Consider the following 12265-nt stretch of genomic DNA (forward strand, 5'->3'; position numbering starts at 1 on the left):
GGCTGTGATCTCCAGCCTCACAACATGTGCCCCTTCAGCTACAGGAGTTCATCATCCTCTCAATGGTAAATTGCTTCTGGGTGGTTTTACAAGTGTCACCTACAGCATGGATCTGCATGGACACCTGATACAGGGAACTCACAGACACTTTTCATCTGTGCTGCAGCAAAACCAGTGACAGAAAACACAGACTCATCATGTACAAAACTTGTATGTAAGTGGGTTTTCTCTTGATGAAATGACACTTTGCAATGTCAGTTCTTATCAGTGCAAAGGTGGAGACATTCTGTCAGCCAGTGTCACAATTTCAAGTTCAGCACTGAAAAATTTGGACTCCACTCATAAATTGGGGAACACCATCACACAAACTAATGACAACTAACCAGGGTCCCACAGGCATCAGTCAGACCTCAGGCCAAAGTGCTGCTGCCTATCTGGCCTCCAATCCTAACAGGATCCCAATCCAATACTCACCTGCACACAAACACAGGTCAGTTTTGCACCAGACACCTTAGGGAGGGCTATTGAGGTGTCCCAGTGCAGAGCCCTCCCATGTCCCCTGTGCCCAAGGACACAGCAGCAGTTACTCACAGTGGCCCACGCCCATGGCTCCATAGTGATTGGATACTGCAATGAGGTCATACACATATGAGCCTGCTCTTGGGTCACAGACAAACTCAGACATGTTCAAACCCCTGGAAGGAAACACAGAACTATCAGTACACCAGTAACCATCACTTTTTAGGAAATGAAGCATGGCACCAGTGCTGCTCTGCTGCTCAGGGGCCAGGTGTTGCTAGTGTGAAGAGCAGGCTTGTTACCCCTCCCACACAAGGCAGGTCCTGACAAACACACCAAGCACTGCCAGTTTAGAGGGAGGTGTTGAATAAAACACAGCTTGGGAGTGTCCCTGTGTAGGCATGAAGAGTGAGACAGGAATAGTAAGGGATTTGCTTCATCCCACAGCAGGATGCAGAAGCAGAGGGACAAGGCAGGCTTTCATCTTGTAATTGTGCAGTACTCAATACTGCAAGTGCAGCACTGCCAAAAAAATTGCTAAAATTGTTACAGAAGTTCTCTTGGTTGAATGACATGGGTTAAGTGAATTTCAGAACAGTACCTGCTAGTAATTAATGCTCTTTGAGATGAATAGCATTAACAAAAACCACCCCCCAAAGACACTAACCCTCTCAACTCCTGCCTGCTGTCCAGCCATTCAAACCCAGAAAACACCTGCTCCAGTTACAGCCTTTACAACAAGCCCACCCAACAGAAACATCAGAAGTACATCTTTCTTGACCAAGATCTTGCTGGCTTGAGAGAAGAATCCTACCTGATGGGGAATTCCACAACCGTGTCAAGTTTATCCCTCCAGTATCTGCTGTACGAGAAGCGTTTTAAATGTACCACCAAAATCCTGGGCAAAGACCACAAGTCAAACTTCTTCGTGGCCTGCTGATGTTTCTTACAGTTAGGGCAGTACCTAAGGAAGGAGCAACAAGCAAGGAAATTAATGACTGCATGAAAGGAAAAGCTTCTGGCCTTCCATTAAAGATCCTCACTAGCACAAGCACAGTCCATGCCTGACAGAAGGCACACTGCCTGTGGAATCTGCAGGTGAACATTCTGCCTTAGAGAATTCCAAACTCCACTTGCTTTCATTTTATAGTCCTACAGCAAGTATGTTGACTGCACATTGTACAAAAACCAACTTTGAAAAACAGCCTGGTTATTGGAAGCTGCATTCCCACTGATACTTTTTTCTTAAATATAGGCAGGAAACAAATACTTTTATTAACCCATGCCCACAGCCTATTGAGTCAATGACTTAATACAGATCTGACAGACTTCTCAAAGATAAGGACAAAAGGACAGACCTGGGAAATGATAAGAATCCCATGAAAAATCATAAGAACTCAAACAGTTACATTTGATGGTAACTATGGCAGGCAGACAGTGGTTCTTACCACGGGTCATGTTCACCAAGTGTTTCCATAGTAGTGAAGAGCTCTATGCAGTCTCTGAGGGCTACAACAGCCTTCTTCTTCTGTACTTGTAGCATGCTTCCATGTTTTTCAAATGCCTAGTGAAAGAGACAGGTGCTTTAGTCAATTCCACGTACTCTGTAATCCCTGACATCAAGAAATTACATGCTCACTTTCCCCACAATGCCTATTTCTGCACCTCCTTCCCCACCCAGGCAATCATCTCCAGCTTCCAGCCACTCCTTTCTTATGCTAAATAGTCCTTAAGAGAAAATATATGTCCTCACTTGGGTTCAGAGCTTTTACAAGACAGTAAAAACTGTCCTATTCTGTTATAAAAAAACAGTTCATTCTTTTAAAAAGATGACCCACCAGAACACTGTTTACTATCACCTTTTAAAAACCATGCAAATTTACATAGATGTCTTATGAAAAGAGCATACTACAACCTGTGCCTCCTGCTCATCATACAGCAGCCTCCGTGTCTCAGAATCCCAGTCAATAGCAACTGCAGAAAAAGCTACCAAAAAAAGGAAATCGTTATTGTACAGGTGTAAAAAGAAGAAAGGGGGAAAAAAAACTAGCAAGAAAATAATTACCATTCAGTTTTAAGATTTTTCCTTCAACAATGGAGTTTATCTCTGAGGTCCCAGAGGAATTCACAAGGCTTAAAGTGAAATGCTGTTTCTTGCAAGGCTGCAGGTCTCTTGCTGACTCCACTTGCATACAACCCTCAGAGTGGCAGGGGTCAACTTCTGTCAGCTTTTCCTTGCCTTCCTCTCCACCATCCTGATGCTCCATCTCTTCAATGTCGCCTGGACAAACATTTCAAACAAGGACAATGTAACAGGGCTCCAGTGGAAGTTTAGCCTGACACCTCCCATGGACAGCTGTGTGCATCAGCCTGTACAACACATACCACTTGTGTGGGAAGCAATGAAAAGGCACACAGAAAAAGAAACCTCTGCTTGCTAACCACTCCATCTGAAGTTGTGTTTTCTCCTTTAGCAGATGCTAGTTTAGGAGAGTGCTCAGTTTGCAGGTTAGCAATGACTCCTGGGCAGCACACCCTGAGAAGCATCCCCAAGAGAGAATCAGCAAGGCTGCAGCTGGGTGTCTTCACAGAAAGGAATATATAAGTCACCAGGAAAGTTATTTCCACTCTTTGGGGGAAATGGGCAGGTTTTTCCCCCATTTAACTTAATTGCAGCTGTTACCCTCAGGGCTACACTAGGGAATCATTTCAAATAGGGAAGGGAAACACTCATATGCCATCAGCATTAAAAGCTTCCTAGAGAGCATGTGGCCTAGGAATGAAACTGTTGATTTGTCCTCCAACAGACAAACTTCTCCACAATCTTTGTGACCTAACAGGTCAGTTTTCATCACCAAAGGGCATGTCAGGAAGGGTTGCCTCTGGAGGGAGGCACCTGGACACCTCAATTAAGTAAGGATTTCTCTAGCACTGGTCAGGATGAATGCACATCCACACCTTGTTCTGCAGCTGCTGCACATCTGATCTCCCTAGGAAGGAAATGGCCTACAAGATTCTCCCTGTACCAAGCAGATGCCCAGCACAACTGTGTGGTTTAATCATGGTGAAGAAACAACCTGTTAGAGCTTAAGCCAAATACATACAGCACAAACCAAAGGCTGTTAGAAAGCTGAAGTGCTGAAAAGCTTCCAGCAGATTTTGAAAGGGCTTTACCTTCAACCACACCATTGGAGCCATTGCAGGTTCCTCTGTCTGGGCAGGGCGGGGAGTATTCTTCTGCCAGAGGGAGTTTCACACAGCGGCTGAAGAGAAGGGATACATTTCTTACACAGCCATACTGGAGCTGTGCACCAGAACAGCAGCACACCCCTCTTTAATCGGCTCCTGCTGCCCAGTTCCCTCCAGCAAACCAGAACCCAACCTGTACAGCACCATTTACATTTACATGACAGCACCAAGAGCCCTCAGAATGAGTCAAACAACAATTCCCTGAATCTTTGCTCTCACTGCTTGTTCCATGTTTCACTGGCTGTATATTGAAAAGGCAGAAGTTATGGTGGCCCCATCTGTGAGCCCTGAAAACATGCCCTCAGTTCTGCTCCTGATTCCTTTTGCAAGGCTGAGCCAGCAATATCTGTTACAAAGCCGAAAAAAACAGGACCTTGAAATGTCCCTGGGGCCTCCAGACACTAATGCAATGCAAATCCTGGTTTATACAACCCACACAAATTAAGGAAAATTCTCCCTGTAACAAGGATTCAGTAATCCTATTACAGTGTAATTGAATAAGAGACATCTAGAGCTTGGCACAGGATTCAAAGGTACAGCCATGACTTACCTGATCTGCTCCAAAACCACATTGTACAGGTGATCCACAGTGAGCTTGTGTTTGGGCACAGATATTAACAGTGGCTGCCCAAAGAGCACAGTCCCTGAAGTGTTGCTGGATTGCCTCACTGTCTTCTCCCGAAAGTAAATGGAGAGAGTGACGTACTCTGAGCCATCCTCACTTGGCTTGCACACTTCATACCTGTTTGAAAGATAGGTATTTCCAGGGGTTATTCCCACTGCCAAGAAGCACAGCAGGACCAATGTGAACTCAGTTCAAGTCTCTCCCACTGTACAAGAGGGCTGTGCTGTCCTCATGCTACAGAGCAGTTTTCTGAACACACCCCATGGCTCACAGTGGCACCTGCAAATGACTCAGCTGCCACCTTCCCTCTGTCTTTATTCCTAATTCAAACCCCTGACAACTCCACCAGTGAAAAACACTAAATGAACTTTGAAATTCCTCTGACAGTGTTTGTTCCCCCTGGAGAAAGAAATCTTGTTGATACCTTGGGTCTTGCATTCTGCCAGCCTCTCAATCAGTTTTATGGCCTGAGCTCACATCACTGAGCAGCTAATGTTTCATAAAACCAAGAGTCTGGAAACATCTGCTTCACAGAAAAATCCAAGGACAGTAAACAAACAAGAAAAATTCTGGAAGACAACAAACAGCCTGGGAGAACAGTGAGGAGACTGTGACGCAGTTTGTGCCCTGGGTGAAACAGCAAATGAGGTATTCGCAGCTGTCAGAGGAGAGGCAAAAGTAACCACACGCTCCAACACTATCACACTGTTTGCTTCAGGCCTATTCATTACAAAAGATTCATTTTCAGGAATGCCAAGTCACAGTGCTCTTTAATTTAGTGAGTCATCTGTCCCAGATTTACCTTAAAACTGAAAGAGAAAGAAAGATTTCATGAAAAGATGTCACTACACATAATGACCTAGACCACAGTCACATATCTGAATGCCTCAAACTCCTAACAATTCTCTTCCATTAGACAAGCACTCCCCTTCTCTCAAGAGCTGGGAAACATTTTTTTATTCCTGTGTTCAGAGCAGGGAGGAGAACAAATTTCAGAGCTGTAATTCTGCTTCATCCTACTTACAACAAAAAACGATCCCAGCTTGGGACTTGGACTGAGTTCAGTAGAGCACAGAAGGAAAACATCCTGCCAGGGAGTCCCAGCCCACCAAGAACACAAGAGCTCAGAGTCAGCATAAGAGTCCAATGCCAGCAGCTGTTGAGGTTTTCTGGGCTGTCAATGCTACTCAGCTGGACACCAGCACTGCATACAGCCCACACCTCCTAAAGCTTCCTGAGAAACAGCACTACAAAAAGGGGAATTATTTCACTTAGTACTGTTTAAACCACAAAAGGCCATAATCAGTCCCAGAATATAAGCTGTGATTAACACCAGGTCCTATGAGACCCTTAGCCTGGACTCCTGTAACACAGCTCAGCGCGTGCCACTCCTGTGACTCCTCCCACACCACCTACACTGCTCTGCAAGCAGCAATTCATGAAGCCCCATTTACACTCCACCCTCAAGCACCTGAATGAAGCCCTGCCCATGAGAAGGAATAGATGGGACAGAAATAAAAGGTTATTTCCACAGGTAGAGATCGTCCATCACAAAGAGCCAGCATGCAGCACCCCACAACACTCTGCAGAGAGCATCTCACACACTTCTCACCACAACACAACAGATTATGCAAGTGTCCCTCTACCCATTCCACCTCAGAACACCTTTTATATACTAGCACTAAAGCAGACACATCAGAATCAAGATCTGTCATTTTTATGATCTCCTGAGACACAGCTATCCCTTGAAAAAACCCAAAGCCAAAGTATTTTAAGTACAGTGTAACAGCCGTAGAGCTGATACTGGGAATTGCTGGGCAATACCCCATAATTCTGTATGTTACAACCTAATTGAAATAATAGAACATGAAGGTGATGCTACTCCAGAAGACACAACATGGTTTTAGAAGTCAGAAACATTAGCTCAGCTGCTACCACATTGCTAGATACTGGCTAATTGCCTTTATAATTCATGACAACTCAGAAGTGTCTGAAAACTACTAAGTAATAGGGTAGGACTTGACCAGTCTTTATCAGCATTATGGAGGTTCAGGTGTGTGGTTTCAGTTCAGAAAGGAGGCACTGAGCAATGAGGTAACTTTGTTCCATTGCACAATGAAGGTAAAGCAAGTGCACAGAAGAATGGAAAGCTATGAAGGACCAGAACTACAGGAAAGGACAATGAGCTGAACACCAGGCTAATATATAGGTTGTATGTCACTGAAACATTCCCTCACAGGTGCTGGCATCTGTGATACTAACTCCAGCTGCAAAACACTATGTGGACCACGAGTCAGTCTACAGCAACAACCAAGAAGTCTATTTTGAAAAAGAATGAAGAAAGGCAGGAAGAAATGCTTTGCAGAAGCTGCCAAACAGATCTGTCTGAAGGAGTTACTACTGTACAACAACCCAGAGATGCTGCTGAGAAACCACAACAGGGTCAAAAGTAGATAGTAAGAATAAACACAGGATTGGAAAAAAACTGGGAGAAACTGTGGCAAATATTCTGATCTCTTCTAGAAGTGGAGATACACCTGATCTGTTTACTTCCTTTCATAATACCAGAACTCATACAAACAAGTCAACTAAGAGATCAGAGACTGAAAATGCAATGTTCTTAAGACAATGGACAGTTTGCACCACAGAATCTGGTCAAAAGATTTTCCCAGTCTTTCAGAGGAACAAGATTAAAAATGATGAGGAATTCACACAGGAGATTTATACTTGGCTTAAAAAAATACAAGTTCATTTAGGAAAGGACGCAAACCCTCATTGCAAACAAGAAAACCCCAGTTTTAATAAGTGTGAACAAACTTCACAGATCAGTCTGCTACAAGGTCTCAAATGTCTTGTATAAAACTGGACTTGCTGGTCTGCTGACCTCACTTACTCAGCTCAGTAATTGCTGTAGGCTCAGTCACACTAACAAACCTGACATCTCTGCAGCCAGTGATGTTTGTTCAAGACCATGAACTTATCTGAATGTAATACACAGCATGTTGTAAGAGAAGGCAGAAAACATGGCATGTATGGCAAACTGAATAGATCCTATTCAAATATGCACACTTTTATAGGTTAAAGGTGACCTGCAAATCAATTTGTGAAACTTTTATCAACATAAACAATACATGTTCTGTAATATGCCCCATGAGCCAGGCTAAGAGAACAGGGGTATCTAGTCGATCCATCAGATCATTTTTCTTCTTAGTTCCTCAGAACTAAGAAGAAACACTAAAAGCAATGCCCCTGCAATGGGCTGTGGAGTTTGTTTCCATGTGGGACTTACCTGAGCCCTTGTAGGCCGGCTCCAAGCTCCAGCAGGATCCCTGGTGGTGGGACAGCACCAGCAGGTCCATGTGAGGGGTTACATTGGAGCGGGAGCCGGAGGTCCTAGGGGGGCTGGGCTTCCCAGGACCTGGGGAAAAGAAACAGCAAGTGTTTGGGTTGTGTGCTGAATGCTGTGCTCTGCTTAGCCTGGGCAATGAGAGCATTCAGCACAAACACTGAACTACTGGCATCAAATTGATTTGCAGACCACCTTTACAGAGAGATTTCTGATTATTTGCCACAAACCTCCCTGTCCTTCCACAGAACAACATGCTTGGAGAGAACCATTTCCAGCTGGGAGAAGTGGGATACTCCCATCATTCTCTGGCTGCACTGCCCCTGCATGGTGGATCAGTGATCTTGTTTCAAGGCTTCTAGCAACCCTCTCTACTTCTGCATCTCAGCTCTTCTCTGATAAATATTAACACAACTTGCTCCAGGTCTACCTGACAGTTCCAAACCTGTCAAGATGAGAAAGAGATGTGTGCAAAGCCTTGTGAAAGAACAGGCTTGGAGAACTTCCAAAATGTCCGAATCCTCCTTCCCTCTCAGTGGAGAAGAAAACATGGTTTTGTCCTCTTGTGTAAAAGGTGCCAGGCAAATTTTGGAATGCATTTCAAAGTTACTTGAAGTCACCTAAATATCAACCAGTGTGTATTTGCATTTCTTCTTTTTGAGGTTTTACTATCAGAGAGCTCAACAGGTAAAATTATAAACCAGAAGAACTGATGAACCAGAAACTGAGCACCTCAGAGGAAAAACATATCTTAGAAATCCAGGGCACAGCACATCTTCATTTTCCAAACTGCAATCCATTCAGCTTAAGTTCCAAATGGAGTCCCCCTTTCCTCAGTCCCCCAGATTCAGTATTCCCAACCACTTTAGTGGCACATTAAAATTCACAATGCACATCTCAAGATGTCCAAGATGCCTTGCAAAAACTGAATGTGCCTTCCCTCATAACCCTAGGGTGACAACCAAAAAAAAACCCCACAGTTCTTCCTGCCACTAAAATATCCCATAAAAGGTGGCACCTCAATATCCATACATCCCACATACAGCACATTTCCCAAATTTCACCAACAGTCTGGACTACAATACCTATTCTGCAGGCCCTGTCCTCTGGCAAGCAAATGCTCAGAAAAGCCAAGGCCCATCCCAGCTGCTCTATTCCTGCTGCAATGTGTTGTGAGAGCTCCTGCTCCCTGACATTTCCAACCCAAGCATTTCAGGGAAATCCATGATCTGCTCACTAACAAACCAACAGAGGCCCAAATGAAAAGCTGAAACTTAACAGACACTGGTGTCAAAAGCAAGAACACCAGTACAAAAGTACTGACTTTAATTTTTTAAGTCACAGCTCTGCTGGAGCACAAATCTCCTGCAGTATTAGGAGTTTTTGAATTCTGAATTGAGATGTGTGTTGCCAGCTGGCCAGTGCACAATACAGTAAGAGGTCTGGCAAACCACAGGGGTATTGTTGTCACAGGCAGGCCTGGCTACTCAGCAAAGCAAGCCTGCAGAAACACTGCAAGAGACTGACATTCATAATTAAATTTTTCAATCCTGAAACAACTTAATATGATGCTAAGAAATGTACAGAAGGCAAGAACTGCCAGTTTAAGCTACAAGCAGATCCTGCAGCTTCAGAACCACCAACACAACTGATTTCTGTTGCAGGAGACAGCCACAAAGGCAATCACAGGTGGGAGATCTGAGCAAGGTCATGTTTAGAGGGGAATAATGAGAACAAGGAACACAGGAACAACTGGATGGCAGCTGCTCATGAACTCAGCCCCAGGGCTCTGTACTGCCCTATCATTACCCACTTATTCTTTGGATCCCTCGAGTCCAGCAAATAAGCACAGATGATTACTAAAACAATCTTGGTTTGCTTCTGCCAGTGGAAGGGAGGAGTGCTTCTCAGGTAAGGAAACTGTTACATCTTTAAAAAAGTCATTTAAATGAAAGGGTGTGGCCTTCAGTTTATCACAACTTCTCTCAGAATTCACTCAGTGTGCAAGGAATCAGGAAGAACAAAAGAAAAGGCCTGTGAGCCTACCCCAATTCAAAGACCAGGCAACAAAATCCTCCAGAAAAAGACCTCAAAAATCAATAGAACCCACTGAGCCATGTGTAATTTCAAAATGTAAGTTTGGGAAATGCACACAAGTTTTGGGGAAATACACATGAGAAATATCTGTTTCTGAATATGCTGTACTGCTTCAACTCTGTTTTGGATAGTTTTTCCCTTTGTTTTCTAACCAGTTAAAGAAACTTAGCATTTAACTGCAACTACTTGAAACAAGGAGCAAGACATACACATTACAGTTTTCCCACAGGGAAGTCTTGCTACTGAACCTTACTGGGAAATAAGAGCACATGATGAGTATATAAAAGGGACAGGATCAATAAAACATGAGTGAGGAAAGAGTTCAAGCACATGAGACAGCAAGTATCATGAAGTATCATTTAAATACAAGAGATACTTTGATTCTAGAAAACATCTTTTACTTCAATAAAAAAATTAATAGATAGTACTCAGTCATATCCCAGGTTCCATTATATGTCAACTTGAAGCACACCTACATTAAGATTTAGTGTATAAGAACACACCCTGCACAAGGTGCCAGGACTACCAGATAATCCCTTTCCAGTTTGTTTTTCACACCTGATAGCTGACATAGCTCTCACTTGGCTTTACTGCACTAAGCCCAACACCCTGAAATGATGCAGCTTCCCTATTTGATTTATAAATAAGTAATGCTATTGAAAACCCATCTGTTCTGTAACTTCTATCTTCCTAGACTCAAAGCTGGTATGTTTTAGTCTTACCATACAAGGCCATTAAGTGATTCATAGAAATCTCAGGAAAAATTTAAGTTTTCAAAACATGGTAGGCAAGAAGCTTCCAGAAGAATTCTTCCTTTCTTAAAAAGCAATTGCTATCTTTTCAGCCCAACACTCTAGAATGTGTTCTTAAGAGTTTCTTTTGTGGTAATATCCAGTATAAATGCATGCAAACAAATGTTTGATGAGTTAGCATTGTTTTATTGAGTCTTTTTTAAGTTATTTATTTCAACTGTGATTTCTGGGTGAAAATACTGTGATTGTAAAACCCTACACTGCTGTACTTTCTAATAAAAGGCATCTGTTCCCCTTCATTAAGTGATACAAAGCCAGTTTTCTTCCAGGAACAGCAGAGAGATGCATCATTCTGTGTAACCATTACACATCCCACAGCTCCATCACCAGTACAGGAGATCTTTTCCAAGCTGAGCATTTCATGGACTGTGCAGGCATACAGAGCATCCTCCAAGTCACAAGCAGCAAGTCTTTTCCTTGAGGCAAGAATTTGCCTCAATTTAAGAAGAAAAAAATTCTTTTTAGTGAGAAACTCTTCTTCATTGACTCTGGGGAAATAAAATGTTTCTCAACATTTCAAGTGGAAACAAGTTTGTTCTTTAAAGGTGGAAGGTTTTGAAAGACCTATTTTTTTGAAGTATTTTTATTCCTCTTTTTAATAAACAGTGAGATATTTGCCAGTCATCTAAGAAGTTAAGTTGCTGAGACATCAGAAACTCCTGAAGCTATTGGCAGCAGCAATCTGAACAAAGCACCACACACCACATTCCCCAGCCACACACTACACAGTACCTGCAGGAGGCAGAAACCTGCTCTGCCAAGGCATTGCCTGAAACTTCTGGCACAAACACAACACGTGACAAGCTCCTCTTTAACTGTAAAACCATCTTTTCTGCAAGAAGCAGAAGGCAGAGAGGTACATCCACAACTAAAAGTACATCCCCTAATGGAAAACAGGTTTTGAAGCTGGCAGGACAAAAAAGTTATACATGGAAAGAAAGTGGAAGTCAAGAACCTTCACACTACTCTAACCATTCACTGAATGATCTTAGAACACCTAACAGCAGACCTTTTATAACCAGGCAAGGCAGGTAGATTGCCCACACTAGAAGTAATTATGCAATTGCCTTTTAAATACTTTCCTCTTTATGAACAAGTGTTTCTCTGCTCATTTTTTTAAACAAGAGTTCTTTCAATAAAAGAATGCTGGTTTTTAGCTGTAGTTAGAATATTACTTTACATATCTTTTTCCTGGCAGCATTACCCATTAAAAGGACTTCCTATGACCAGCTTTTTCCTAATTCTTGCCCTGGTGCCTGGCTTCTTGCTCTTGCCTCTTAGTGCTGAAAAGATCTTGGAGGGTGCACATGGAAAAACAGGATTTGCAAAACTTCCTCCTGCTACCTCTCCTCTTCCTCAGGTTATTTTTAACCCAGGTCAGTTCACTCACTGTGACTCACAGCAGCACCTCATTTACAGTTACCCTGCACATAAAAGGAAGAGGCAATTGCAAGGGAAAATACACTTGGAGCAGTTCAGCCAATGCTTGCCCCACACCAGACCTGATTCAGACACACAGTTACTTTCTGGGGAGGGATTTACAACATGTTATGCCTGTATGAAAGCAGAGGTTTTTTTGCAATTACCACTGTAATATCATGCTTCTTGTTTTTAAAA

At 43.0% G+C, this 12265-nt stretch overlaps 1 protein-coding gene across 1 annotated transcript in view; it reads right to left on the bottom strand.

Annotated features, from left to right (window-relative positions):
* USP4 (ubiquitin specific peptidase 4) overlaps positions 1 to 12265 on the bottom strand; it is a 31973-nt gene that overhangs the window by 985 nt on the left and 18723 nt on the right. The window contains exons 14-20 of the mRNA XM_058031748.1: positions 4319 to 4510; positions 3694 to 3782; positions 2585 to 2800; positions 2435 to 2505; positions 1968 to 2083; positions 1334 to 1483; positions 592 to 695 (exon numbers count right to left, since the gene is read on the bottom strand). Of these exons, the coding sequence (XP_057887731.1) occupies positions 592 to 695; positions 1334 to 1483; positions 1968 to 2083; positions 2435 to 2505; positions 2585 to 2800; positions 3694 to 3782; positions 4319 to 4510 (938 nt within the window). The remainder of the gene's footprint in view (positions 1 to 591; positions 696 to 1333; positions 1484 to 1967; positions 2084 to 2434; positions 2506 to 2584; positions 2801 to 3693; positions 3783 to 4318; positions 4511 to 12265) is intronic.

This window comes from Melospiza georgiana, chromosome 11 (genome assembly GCF_028018845.1).
Source record: "Melospiza georgiana isolate bMelGeo1 chromosome 11, bMelGeo1.pri, whole genome shotgun sequence".
NCBI lineage: Eukaryota > Metazoa > Chordata > Aves > Passeriformes > Passerellidae > Melospiza > Melospiza georgiana.